Source organism: Malaclemys terrapin, chromosome 9 (assembly GCF_027887155.1).
Source record: "Malaclemys terrapin pileata isolate rMalTer1 chromosome 9, rMalTer1.hap1, whole genome shotgun sequence".
Lineage (NCBI taxonomy): Eukaryota > Metazoa > Chordata > Testudines > Emydidae > Malaclemys > Malaclemys terrapin.
In genome coordinates, this window is record NC_071513.1 from 44,312,223 (window position 1) to 44,326,501 (window position 14,279).

At 54.5% G+C, this 14,279-nt stretch overlaps 1 protein-coding gene across 3 annotated transcripts in view; it reads right to left on the bottom strand.

The window, feature by feature from the left end:
* Positions 1–14,279, bottom strand: part of NHSL2 (NHS like 2) — a 167,252-nt gene that overhangs the window by 66,121 nt on the left and 86,852 nt on the right. The window contains exon 1 of one of the 3 annotated variants that reach the window (XM_054039556.1): positions 6,009–6,290. The exons of the other annotated variants lie outside the window; for them this stretch is intronic. Coding sequence (XP_053895531.1) covers positions 6,009–6,072 — 64 coding nt within the window. The 5' untranslated portion in view covers positions 6,073–6,290. Of the gene's footprint in view, positions 1–6,008; positions 6,291–14,279 lie in introns of those variants that run through there. 3 annotated transcript variants of the gene reach the window in all.

The following is a 14,279-nucleotide window of genomic DNA, read 5'->3' on the forward strand; positions in this document are numbered from 1 at the left end:
GTCGCGGCACAGAGACCACCCTGTGCTCCCATTCATCTGGACGCAGAAGTCCCTGAGTCGGTCACTGTTGCTCTCCCGGTCAAGGTGCTGCCATGTACTTTACTGCACATCCACACAGTATTGACAGTGCAATGGCACAAGCCACGAGTGCAGGAGGGAGCCAGTCCCTGATTCAGAGCTCTCAGACCCCCACCTGTGAGCCTGCTGTAGTGCTAGCGGATGGGTGGAAATGCATGCTCGGCAGGGCTCCATGCCATTTTCACAGCCTCCAGCAGAATAATTACATCCCATGGGGCTGGGAAACACAAACAAGCACTTGAAGGAGAAGGAAAAACTTCATGCTCCTGGCCAGGTTCAGCAAGGCAGCACTGAGCTACAACCCTGGGGCATGGGGGCAGCACTAGAAAGCAGGGCAAGGACTACAGCAGGGCTGGCCTGCACAGCCAAGCACCAGCCCCATCACCTGGCTGAGGAGGATAGTTCCACAGGCCCAGAGGACAGCACAGCTGGAGAGCTGGCAGCTGGTTACTACTGGCAGCAGGCAGTGCTCCACCCCTGCTCCGAACCCTCCTGCTGTGGTAATAGGTAACCGTTATGCTCTTCTTGATACAGGAAAGAAGGAATCACCCCCTACAGTAAAGGAGGAGAAGCCTCGTACCCCTAAGGCTGGGAGGTCTGCTGCCACCACTGCGAATAGGAAACGTAGGGTAGTGGTGGTCGGAGACTCTCTGCTGAGGGGGATGGAGGCGCCCATCTGTCATCCTGACATTTCATCTCGGGAGGTATGCTGCCTGCCGGGAGCCCGTATCCGAGACGTTACGGAGGCATTGTCGAGGATTATCCAGCCCTCTGACTACTACCCCATGCTACTCATCCATGTGGGCACAAATGATCCTGCGTGGTGTGACACTGAGCGGATCAAGAGTGACTACAAGGCTCTGGGAGTAGGGGGGAAGGAGTTTGGAGCGCAGGTGGTATTCTCTTCGATTCTTCCTGTCAAAGGTAGGGGCCTGGGCAGAGACAGATGCATCATGGAGGTGAATGCCTGGCTGCGAAGATGGTGTCGCCAGGAGGGCTTTGGCTTCCTAGACCACGGGATGCTATTCGAGGAAGGACTGCTAGGCAGAGATGGCGTTCACCTTTCGAGGAGGGGAAAGACCCTATTTGGACACAGACTGGCTAACCTAGTGAGGAGGGCTTTAAACTAGGTTCGATGGGGACAGGTGAGCAAAGCCCACAGGTAAGTGGGGAACATGGAGACCTGGGAGATGGGTCGGAAACGAGAGGGAGTGTGGGCTATATTAACAGAGAGAAAGGAGGGTCAGGGCAAAACTGGGAGGCAAGATCAAATCAGTATCTTAGATGCCTATATACAAATGCAAGAAGTACGGGGAATAAGCAGGAAGAACTGGAAGTGCTAATAAATAAATACAACTATGACATTGTTGGCATCACTGAAACTTTGTGGGATAATACACATGATTGGAATGTTGGTGTGGATGGGTACAGCTTGCTCAGGAAGGATAGACAGGGGAAAAAGGGAGGAGATGTTGCCTTATATATTAAAAATGTACACACTTGGACTGAGGTAGAGATGGACATAGGAGACGAAAGTGTTGAGAGTCCCTGGGTTAGGCTAAAAGGGGTAAAAAACAAGGGAGATGTCATGCTAGGAGTCTACTACAGGCCACCTAACCAGGTGGAAGAGGTGGATGAGGCTTTTTTTAAGCAACTAACAAAATCATCCAAAGCCCAAGATTTGGTGGTGATGGGGGACTTCAACTATCCGGATATATGTTGGGAAAATAACACAGCGGGGCACAGACTATCCAACAAATTCTTGGACTGCATTGCAGACAACTTTTTATTTCAGAAGGTTGAAAAAGCTACTAGGGGGGAAGCTGTTCTAGACTTGATTTTAACAAATAGGGAGGAACTCGTTGAGAATTTGAAAGTAGAAGGCAGCCTGGGTGAAAGTGATCATGAAATCATAGTGTTTGCAATTCTAAGGAAGGGTAGAAGGGAGAACAGCAAAATAGAGACAATGGATTTCAGGAAGGCAGATTTTGGTAAGCTCAGAGAGCTGATAGGTAAGGTCCCATGGGAATCAAGACTGAGGGGAAAAACAACTGAGGAGAGTTGGCAGTTTTTCAAAGGGACACTATTAAGGGCCCAAAAGCAAGCTATTCCGCTGGTTAGGAAAGATAGAAAATGTGGCAAAAGACCACCTTGGCTTAACCACAAGATCTTGCATGATCTAAAAAATAAAAAGGAGTCATATAAAAAATGGAAACTAGGACAGATTACAAAGGATGAATATAGGCAAACAACACAGGAATGAAGGGGCAAGATTAGAAAGGCAAAGGCACAAAATGAGCTCAAACTAGCTACGGGAATAAAGGGAAACAAGAAGACTTTTTATCAATACATTAGAAGCAAGAGGAAGACCAAAGACAGGGTAGGCCCACTGCTTAGTGAAGAGGGAGAAACAGTAACAGGAAACTTGGAAATGGCAGAGATGCTTAATGACTTCTTTGTTTCGGTCTTCACCGAGAAGTCTGAAGGAATGCCTAACATAGTGAATGCTAATGGGAAGGGGGTAGGTTTAGCAGATAAAATTAAAAAAGAACAAGTTAAAAATCACTTAGAAAAGTTAGATGCCTGCAAGTCACCAGGGCCTGATGAAATGCATCCCAGAATACTCAAGAAGCTAATAGAGGAGGTATCTGAGCCTCTAGCTATTATCTTTGGAAAATCATGGGAGACGGGAGAGATTCCAGAAGACTGGAAAAGGGCAAATATAGTGCCCATCTATAAAAAGGGAAATAAAAACAACCCAGGACATTACAGACCAGTTAGTTTAACTTCTGTGCCAGGGAAGATAATGGAGCAAGTAATTAAGGAAATCATCTGCAAAACACTTGGAAGGTGGTAAGGTGATAGGGAACAGCCAGCATGGATTTGTGAAGAACAAATCATGTCAAACCAATCTGATAGCTTTCTTTGATAGGATAATGAGCCTTGTGGATAAGGGTGAAGCTGTGGATGTGGTATACCTAGACTTTAGTAAGGCATTTGATACGGTCTCGCATGATATTCTTATCGATAAGCTAGGCAAATACAATTTAGATGGGGCTACTATAAGGTGGGTGCATAACTGGCTGGATAACCGTACTCAGAGAGTTGTTATTAATGGTTCTCAATCCTGCTGGAAAGGCATAACGAGTGGGGTACTGCAGGGGTCTGTTTTGGGACCGGCTCTGTTCAATATCTTCATCAACGACTTAGATATTGGCATAGAAAGTACGCTTATTAAGTTTGCGGATGATACTAATCTGGGAGGGATTGCAACTGCTTTGGAGGACAGGGTCATAATTCAAAATGATCTGGACAAATTGGAGAAATGGTCTGAGTTAAACGGGATGAAGTTTAACAAAGACAAATGCAAAGTACTCCACTTAGGAAGAAAAAATCAGTTTCACACATACAGAATGGGAAGAGACTGTCTAGGAAGGAGTACGGCAGAAAGGGATCTATGGGTTATAGTGGACCACAAGCTAAATATGAGTCAACAGTGTGATGCTGTTGCAAAAAAAGCAAACATGATTCTGGGATGTATTAACAGGTGTGTTGTGAGCAAGACACGAGAAGTCATACTTCCGCTCTACTCTGCTCTGGTTAGGCCTCAGCTGGAGTATTGTGTTCAGTTCTGGGCACCGCATTTTAAAAAAGATGTGGAGAAATTGGAAAGGGTCCAGAGAAGAGCAACAAGAATGATTAAAGGTCTTGAGAACATGACCTATGAAGGAAGGCTGAAAGAATTGGGTTTGTTTAGTTTGGAAAAAGAAGACTGAGAGGGGATATGATAGCAGTTTTCAGGTATTTAAAAGGGTGTCATAAGGAGGAGGGAGAAAACTTGTTCACCTTAGCCTCTAAGGATAGAACAAGAAGCAACGGGTTTAAACTGCAGCAAGGGAGGTCTAGGTTGGACATTAGGAAAAAGTTCCTAACTGTCAGGGTGGTTAAACACTGGAATAAATTGCCTAGGGAGGTTGTGGAATCTCCATCTCTGGAGATATTTAAGAGTAGGTTAGATAAATGTCTATCAGGGATGGTCTAGACAGTATTTGGTCCTGCCATGCGGGCAGGGGACTGGACTCGATGACCTCTCGAGGTCCCTTCCAGTCCTAGAGCCTATGAATCTATGAAAACCCTGCACCATCCATCAGTGCGAGCCCTGGGCGCCAAATACGTCCCCAAGGCACAATGGACAACCCAGGGGATGCACCATAGCAGCTGCATGAAGTACTAATTGCTGCTCCATACCCACTGATCTCTCAGCTCCTGCACAGATCAGACCCCTGGCCCATCCAGCCCAGTAGCCAACTCCAACCATTCCCAATCAGATCACTGACACAGCTGGACTGGAAACCTGCCTCCTGCCAAGTGACCAGACTCCATGTGGTCTAGCCCTGGTCAGACCCCTGGTCCATCCGCCCTGCACCCCGCCAGCTGCCACGTCAGACCGGACCCCCGGTCCACGTAGCCCAACGTTCTGCCTCTGGCCTGTACCAGAACATGAAGGAACGCCCCATAGAATCCAGAGCAGCAGGACCCTAAATATGAACCCTCATTTAACTGGAATATCCAAAATCCTGAGTGTCCACAGCACAGTGCCACCCACAGTAACTAAAGTTAACTAGCCAGACCAACTGCCCATTGACAGGGCAACGCTGGAGCTGAATGGACCTGGCTGGGCTCTGGCAGGTTCAACCATCCCATTTCTAACTCTGGTTCTAAGCAGCCTGTATTATGCCCCGCCCCACCAACCATCTGGCCCTGAGATCTTCCCATTGCATATGCAGGAGAGGGGCTCTGGGAGCAGCTGCCAGTTCCCAGCCAGACAGGACACTCTCCAAGTGGTGCTTTGCTGCACTTGCTTGCTGCTCACACCACATCTCGGCACTGTCCCCACCCGCTAGGATCAGTGGGGCAGAATGAACACAAGTTATGGTGTGTCAGCATAGCCACAGCCCCCATTGCAGAGGCCACTCTGGAGACAGCAGCCCATTGGAGAGATGGAGGCGAGACAGGCTGAGGGCAGGTGGCTTCCCCGCCCTGGCTGCCAGTGAAGTGAGGGCTATTTGTGGAGTCTGGAAATGATTAGAGGGGCAGGAGGAAGCAGAGGCAGTTTGCATTCTGGGTGTGTGACTCACTCACTGCACCTGGATCCAGGACTCTCCCCACTTCCCCCGACAGAGGAACACCCAAGGCAACGGGCCATTATTACTCTGTCTACCCGGCAGCTCCGCAGTGTCCCTGGGAGTGGGGGCTTCCAGTGTCGTTTACCTGTTGCCCTGCAGCGGGGTGACGTGCTGGGTGCCATGCCTGGCTCCAAAGCTGCCTCTGGCATCAAGTTCACCTCGCTATCCCAGATACTCGCCACCAGGTGCAGCCCTCAGCACACAGTGAGCACCATCCTGCCCAGGACTCCAGCCCAGTGCTGAGCACGCCCCAGAACAGCTTTATAGAGAGGGGCTAGTTTGTGCACACCAATGCCCCCCTTGCCCTGCCAAGGGAACCCCTGGATTAGGACCCAGTGCCATGTCACAAACCCCAAAAACTGTTGGCAAAGGCAGGGAGACAGCTGCCTCCCTGTGCTGCATCCCCCACACCAGCAGTCGGAACCAGCCTGATGGCTTCGAAACTGCCTCCAATACGCAGGCCAAGTTCAGTGATTTCTGCCTGGGCCCAGTCCAGACAGGGGGACACCCCACCAGATTCAGAGTCTACCCCAGAATCTTTGGAGGGGCCCCAAGTCCATGCTGCCCCACTGGAGAGCAAGATGCCCCTGTATGTGCCATGTCCAGTGCCAAGCTCATCACAGGCACCTAACCAAACCATCCCCAACGCTCCAGGGTTTCTCTGGTGCCCTACCCGTACTCCTCACCAAACGCCGAGCTGGCCTCCACCCCACTGGCATGGGGCTCACCGCGATGCCATCCTACCTGCCCTGTGCCGGGAAAGGACCAGCGACTCGGACCAGTCCATGGTCGCACGGCAGCTGCCCATGACTCCACATAAAGTGCTGACGCCCTGCGGCAGAGCAGGGATTATGGGAACATACGATCCAGCATGACAGAAGAGTCTGCACCGGAGACCCCTGGCCACACCCCACAGCTCGGGTCAACTTCGCTCCAGCCAGGCACGGAGAGGAGGGGGGGTCCCCCAGCCGGCCCCGGCAGCCAAGGCTCCTCTGGCTGGGGGTCCCCACAGCTCCGCTCACAGGCTGGAGGGCGCTTGCCTCTGGTGCCCACAGGGTCCTGTGTCATAAACACCACGAGGGGTGAACTTCCTCTGTCTCCCCGCCCCTCCCCAGCGACAGAGGGAGGAAATGGCCAGGAACTGGCTGTTGGAGTCAGTTCCCTGCAGCCCATTGTCCTGGCCCCGGCCCCTCTTCCTTCCCAAGTGCACAGGAGGCTGGGGGAGGGGCCTTGCTTTGCAGTCTCTCCCTCCCTCCCCTAGTCCTCCCTCCTCAGACACATCTGGACCCTGCTTTGGGCTGTTACCCCCGGGCAGAGAAATCCCTCCCAGGGTCCCTAGCTGGAGCCAGCCCCTGTGCGAGGCTGGGCCTGTCCATAGTCCTACACTGATGGCCAGATGCCCAGCCACTGGGAATCAGGGAAGCTCCACCCACGGCAGCAGAGCTGCCCCTCACCTGCTCCCCTGCCACAGCCACATCAAACCTCCCATCCCAAGCAGCACCAAGGGGCTGGCCCGGCCCGCAGCAGAGGATCAGGGATGCAGCCTGCTCTGCTCACCCCAGGGCTGCCCCTAGGGCCAGTGCCCACAGAACAAGGAGCATGCCCCTGAGATCCCCGGCGCCATGGACAGCACCACCCCGCTGCAGCATAATGAGCCGGAGCACTTTGGACCCCGGCACCATCTTGTTGGCACTATGCACTTCCCTAGCAATGTCAGCAGAGGGGTTCACATGTCAAACACCCTGGATTGAGCAGTACCGTGCCCTGGGACATGGGTCCCCATGTTGCAGATGGGGAAACCGAGGCACCAAGAGGGGCAGGGACCTGCACAAGGCCACACAGGCAGAACTGGGACTAGAACCCAGGACTCCTCACACCCCTACTTGTGCCTCAGTCAGGACCCCCCTTTCCCTCCTCTGTCCTATGGCTCCAAGCTCATCTGAGGCTCTGCAGTGAAAAGATGCTCTCAGGTAGGGTGACCAGACGTCCCAATATTATCAGGACAGTCCTGATTTTAACACATTTGTCCCACATCCCGACCGCACATCGGTCGGGACGCCCTTTGTCCCGATATCGGGGACCGCTCACCATCACTGCCAAAGTCCAGGGGTTGGTGTGACGGCGCTTCCTGGGGCAGCTCCCAGTGGTGGGCCCGTCCGCTGGCAGAAGCCTGCAGTGCTGGCGGCCCCTAGGCACAGAGGCAGAGGGGGTCTCCGCATGCTGCACCGGCTCCCTCCTGCCCAATCAGAGCTGCGGGGGCGGGGCTTGCAGGCACTGGCAGCAGGCAGAGAGCCCTCTGCCCCCCCATCCTCCCCACCCGACCCTAGGAGCCAGAGGGACATGCCGGATGCTTCCCAGGAGCCGCCCCAGTTAAGCACCGCCGAGACTCCCCATCTTGCCCCCCGGCAGGTCCCTCTGGCTCTTAGGGTCAGGGCCCCATGCGCAGCGCAGAGCACCGAAGAGCACCTCCCCGGGCTCCTGCCATCCCGGGAAGCACAGCGAGCCAGCGCAGCTGCGAGATGGGGGAGAAGCCCACCCCAAAGAGGCGGCAAAGTGCCACTGTGGGAGCCGCCGCTGCCTGGCTCTGGGCGGCTGGAGGGGGCCCTGGCACCACCCCGCAGACCGTGTAGCTCTGCTCCCCACTCACCATGCAGACAGCTCCCTGCGGCGTGCAGGTTCTGTTCAGTGTTGGGCGCCGTGCGCACCAGCCAGCGGGGTAAATAGCTCCCCGGCCCCTGCCATGCCACCCCCACGCAGCCACCCTGCCCAGGCCGCTGCCTGCCAGCAGCCATGACCCAACAAGGACGTGTGGCCGGGGATTGCAGCCTGTAGCAGCTGGAGGCAGGGAGGGCACCGAGGCGTCCGTGGCAGAGAGCAGGGGTGGGTGGTGCCTCGATGTGGGGCAGTTTCCCATGTGCGCCCCTCCCCCCACAACTATCTCCCGCAGCAGGCGTGGGGGTGATTATAAAGCCAGGCGGGAGAGTCAGTTGCCACTTTGGGTGAGTCTGCACCACAGTTTAAGCGCAGGGTTAGTGGGACTTGAGTTAGCTGAGCTGTGTTAGGGAGCCCTGGGCTTAGGGTGACCAAAGGTCCCAATATTAGAGGCTTTGTCTTATATAGGCAATTATTCCCCTCCTCCCCCACCCACCCCCAAAAAAGTGTCCTGATTGTTTACACTTGCTATCTGGTCACTCTACTCTCAGAAGACTGGAGCAGGACCCTTGCATGGAGGGGCAACTCCCTGCAACTCAGGCACCAGGCTCCGGGTGCTGTCTTATGCGGCAGGAGTTTGGTCGGGGGAGGGAGATACAGGAAATGCTTTACCCCCTCCTTGAGTCTAGGTCAAAGTCCCACAGAGTAACCGTTACCCTCCCCCTCCCGGCTGCTGGGCAATGCTTCCTGGCCTGCGGCTCTCCCCCAAGGAGCCCATTGCCAGCTCCCAGAGCCATAGGTTAATGCCAGCCCTTGGAACTGGAGCCCTCCTAGTGCCCCAAAATGCTCCTGTCGACTCCCAGGGCCATTTCTCTGCACCCAGCTGCCACAGCGATGGGTGCCCTAGGCAGGGGATGGGTGCTGAGCACCCTCAACCCCAAAAGTCAGTGGGAGAGAAGGCTGCTCAGCACTGTGTGTGCAGGGGATGGGGTGGGGAACGGCAGTCAGGTGACTGCATGACTGGCGCAAAGACTTCTGGGCCAATGTGGGGAGTCGCACGGCAGCGCAACCACCCCTTCTCTTCCCAGAGGTTCAGCCCTGTTGGCCACCCCAGTTTGTCCCATCCTATCTGCACATGCCTGACCTCCTTGTGGGCTATCCATGGCGCAGGAGGGAGCAGGGAGCACCACAGCACTCGCTTGGCCAGGCTGCCTCAGGGCTCCTGCTCTGTGGGTTGTTGGCCTGCAGAGCATGAGGCAGCCCATAGAGCGGGGATGGCCAACCTGAGCCTGAGAAGGAGCCAGAATTTACCAGTGTACATTGCCAAAGAGCCACAGTAATACATCAGCAGCCCCCACAGCAGCTCCCACCACCCCGCTCCCAGAGCCTCCCACCCACCAGCAGCCCCTTCGATCAGTGCCTCCTGCTCCCTCCCCCACCTCCCGATCAGCTGTGGCATGCAGGAGGCTCTGGTGGGGTAGGGGTGGGGAAGGAGCGAGGGCACATCAGGTCAGGAGAGGGGGTGGAGTGGGGGCAGGGTCTGTGGCAAAGCCAGGGGTTGAGCAGTGAGCACCCCCACCTACCCCCCGACACATTGGAAAGTTGGGGGCCTGTAGCTCCCAGTCCCGGAGTCGGTGCATATACAAGAAGCCACATATTAACTTCTGAAGAGCCGCATGTGGCTCCGAGCCACAGGTTGGCCACCCCTGCCCTAGAGAGATGCAGGCACCACCTTCGACCCTGGGTGAGCGGGGGTGGGGGGCGCTCCATGCAGCTCTGGAGTTGGGAAGTTCAGAGACCTGCCAAAGCGTTAGGCCTCTGCCTGGAGCGTGCTACTGGGAGGTTGATCCCTGCCGAACCCCTAGCACTGCTGGTGCTGGCAACTTGCCCACTTGGGAGAACCCCAGGGCCTCTGTCAGCCAGGCTGTCCCTCCACACAGGGTGGCAGTCACAGCCCCCCTCCAGTCACTCCAAAGGCATGCTGCAAACGCAGGGCGCAGCAGAGCCCGGCTAGCAAAGCCATGACCCAAATGACCCTGTCCTAGGTGTAATCCGGCCCAGGGAGGAAGCGGTTGGAGAAGCGTGCAGCTCTCAGAGGAGAAGGACCCAGAGCTCCGTGGGGCAGTGAACCAAGCCCTCACTCTTCATTAGCCCCACATCACATGGCTCATTTGCCACCCCCCAGCCAGCCAGACGGGGTGTTCAGCTGGCTCCCTACCCGCATTCACCTACCAGCAGCACCCAGCCTGCAGGCCCCTCACCCCAGAGTGACTGCACTGCAAGGGGCACTGAGCACCAGGGCGGGAGCCAGACTGCCAGCCCTGGAGAGGGAAGCCTGTGAATCCCTAGGGCACGGACAGCACAGGCAGGGAACACTCTGCCTCCCTCCATGGCTTTTCCGCCTAGGAATCACGCCTGGGGAAGTAGGAGTCCCAGCTCTGGAGCACGTTCAGTCCTTGGTCTCTCTGTTGATGCTACCCCTGATTAATGCCGGCATGAGGTGTGGCTGGAGACTGCTCCAGCGCAGCTCCCACAGAGCTCAGAACAGCCTTCCAGTGGAAGCCAGCCAGTCACTCCAGACCAGGCCCAGAGCAGTGAGAGGCCCAGAGCCCATTCCCAAGCTCTCTTTGCACTTCCTCCTCCTACAGCCCCTCAGCTTGGGGGGTGGGGGGGGAATTAGGAATGAGCCTGGGGCTTTCTTGCTGGAGGAGCTGGGGAACCGCAGCTCACTTCCCAGCAAAAAAAACAGCCACATCCCACAGCAGCTAGGCCTGGGTCCAAGCCCTGGGCCAGGATCTGAGCTCCAGCTGTGGCTCATTAGTAGAGAGGGGACTGAATCCAAACACACAGCTCAAAAGTCTCCCTTGGAGGGGTGCTGAGTTGGGTCAGGATTCCAGCTTGCTGCAGCCAGACAGAGTCAGACCTGGGGTTTAGCTGCACCCAGTAAAAAGGTTCCCCCTCCCCTCCCCCCTCTTTCATTTGGGGTAATCTGCTTCCCGCTCTGCTCTGTGCAGTGAGAAGAGAGGGGCATGGACCTTGCCAGCTCTGTATCTGTCAATCACTTTCATAGCAGAAATGTGGAGGATGGGCATGGAGCACATCACTCACATGTGACTGGGATCCAGAGGGACTGATAAATGGGTGTAGGTTAAGCGATGCAGACTCAGATCCTTTCACGGGGCACGTGTACTTTTTAGTGTCATTCCCCTTTAAATGTGAGATGACAGCCGGTTGGGAGGGGGTGCAGGAAGGGTGACACACACACTGTGCTCTCAATCACTCTTCTGAAAACTTTGTATTTGTTCTTTCTTGGCTACTACACATCCCCGCCAGGCAGTGTGCATGCTTAGCTCTGTGTGTGTACAGGCAATACAAGCTTGGAGGACCCACAGCTAGGTGGAGACATGGGAACAGGCTGCATATGCTGAAAGATGCGAGCTGCAGAATTGGAGAGAAATTATTTGGGGCGGGTCAGGAGGGTGGAACTAAAGGGAAATTTAGGCCAAATATTGGAGAAGTCCTATCCAGCCGAGGGGCAGTCTCTCCAGGAGCTCCAATGCTTGAGACAGTTCAAACTAGGCTGGACAATGCAGTCCCCTGGTACAGTCAGGGATCCTCCTGCACTGGCAGGGTCAGGAACCAAATGGGCCTTTTCCTTTGCTAATTTCAGTGGTGCCCCCACGTAGGGCTGACTCCTGCTTCCAGTCCTGCCAACATCACCAGCTCCTGCTGCCTGGGATGATGCTCCCATTTCATAACTTGGGCAGTAAGTGCCTAGTCCCCGATCGCTGGGGCCAGGTGCTCGGTCCCAGCGGGGACAGACCAGGGAGCCGCCTTCTCATGGGGCTTTTTGCTACCAAGAGGCAAAAAACACAGGAGAAGGAGTTTTGAACTCTGACCAACTCCTCTATCTTTAGGCTGCACAAAACCAATCACCCCTGATCCTGCCTCAGCCACAGACCAATCTCCCAGCTGTGAGGCCAACAGGCGACATTTCTGAAAGCACCTAAGTGATTCAGGTGTCTAAGGCCTGTTTCCAAAGAGACTTGGGCACTGCAACACCTACATCTTTTCCTAGCCATCCGCACAGCTAAAACCCTCGCCCAGGCTCTCATCTTGCATCTCACCCACTGCAACAGCCATCTCTCCATCCTTGACCAATGACGCCCACTCGTCCCACTCATGCCCATTCAGAACGCTGCTGCAAGGTTCCTTCTCCTAGCCTGCAGCTTTCACCATGTCAGACTCTCTCTGCATCCCTCCATGGGCTCCCCCTTCTCCACTACATCAGACAGGATGCTACTTGTTTTCATTTCCAAGCACCTCCACAGACAATTCCCACCCAACCTCTCATCATGACAAGGCTCACCTCCAGCCGAGCCATGAATCCAGCCTCCATCGCTCACGGGTTACATGTTCAAACAAGCCCTTCATGCTTTCCCCCCTGCTGTGCCCACATCTGGGAGGAGTTCGCTGTAAACATCTGCAAAAGTGACCCCTTCTCTTCCTTCAGATCCTGCCTCCCAGCTTTCCTTTGCCATGATGCCTACTCGAAGCTCTCAGGGGTAGACAACATCTTTCTGTTCTGTTTGCACAGCACCTAGCGTAATGGGGTCCTGCCCCATCACTGGGGCTCCTAGGTGCTACGGTAATACAAAGAAATACCAGTGTAGTGGCTGAGGTGTGGGGAAATACGAGCAGAACCCATTTCCCATTGACACAAGTTATCCAGGCCGTAGTTTACATGTGACCATCACAGCTCAAACAGTTTAGCTAGCAGGATCTGCACCAGTGTGGGACAGGAAGGGGGGCTCTTGTCCTGCAATTCATCTGGACATAGACTAGGGACTGGAACTGGATTCCTTTGCCCACCTGGAATTGATTCTCAGCACATACCCTGCTTGCTGCTGACTTGGTGTTGCTGAGCTAGTGTTTGCTGCCATGTCCCCAGCATCCTTCCACAGGTTACGGCAGGCCTAGCATGCCACGTAGCTGCAGGACTGAATCTTCCTCGCTGTTCTTTGTTTTTCTCTGAACCAACTAACATGACAAGCAAAATGTCAAAAATACAGAGAAGGGAAGCAGCTCCCTGGATGCGACCTCTGTGCAGGGCTCACAATGCAGTGCCGGAATTCCATTTCCAACCCTGCACGAGCCCTCATGCTCCACAGCTGCATGGCTTACCTTTGCAATCAATCTCTTAGAATCGAGCGACCCTGCGCCCAGGCAGCAGGCGAACGCTGCAACATGTCCTCAGACAATCAGGCAGAACACACACACACACACCACCTCCCGGGCGCCACCACCTTCTTCGGTCACTTTTTGCACACATTTGCGTGAGCAAAACATTGTCCTCAAGGAAGCCTGTGGAAACTAAAAGCATTGGGCATACTTGCACATGAGGGTGTGTGCATCATTATTCACAATGGCCGTGTTCCTCTGGCCATCTTAAAGTTCTTAGCAGGCCTGGCAACACTCAAATTGGGAAGTTGAAACAATACCATGCAACTCTGTGACTAACCTCACCGCACAAATATTCAGCAATAGTGGCAGTGAAGCATTCACAAGCATTCCACAGGCTGAAATAGGTTTTCACAGCCACTTGTGGATTAATCAACACATCCATGAAACCAAAGCCTGTTTGGGGCTAATCCACAAACAGGGAGAGGGGCTAATTCATCCCATGAACTGCTCACTGCAAACAGTCTGGGAGAAAGGCAGCTTTCCCTAATCAGCCCCGGCACACACTAGCACATCCACAAACAAACAGCATGCATGACATCAGCCATAGAACCAAGCCACAAGCTCCAAAACCAATAGCTTCTCACTCAGCCTCTTCCTCTTTGCAGGCCTCCAGTGACTAGAGGGAGACAGATTCTATCCAGAACGAGCAGAACTGAGTCCAGTGGACGGCAGTGATGCACGTAAATTATTTGATTGGGTTTGGCTCTCGGGCATACGCTATAATCTCTGTTCCAGGCTGTTTGCAGAAGCTGTGCCGTCCAGGACCCTGACACAGGAGAGAAGTTCCAGGTTCGTACAGGAGAAGTGGGAAGGAGAGGGAGCCTCTGCAATACAACAGATCAGTGTGTGGAACCTCAAAGGGAGGGTTCCTGCAGAGCTGATGCAGAGTCAAGCTGATACAAGGACTCCTGCAGATCCACACAGCATCCCTGGTAACGCTAAATCCCTTACAAGGACTGTCCTTTGGCACCCCCGCTTCACAAAGCCACCCTAGGAACCATCCACTAAGAAATTTAAGGAGACTTACACACACACCCTTCCTGGTGAAGTGGGGAGGAGCTGTGAGTGTACTAGGCCACCAGGCCCTGCACCAATCTGTGATGCTTGTTACAGACCTCT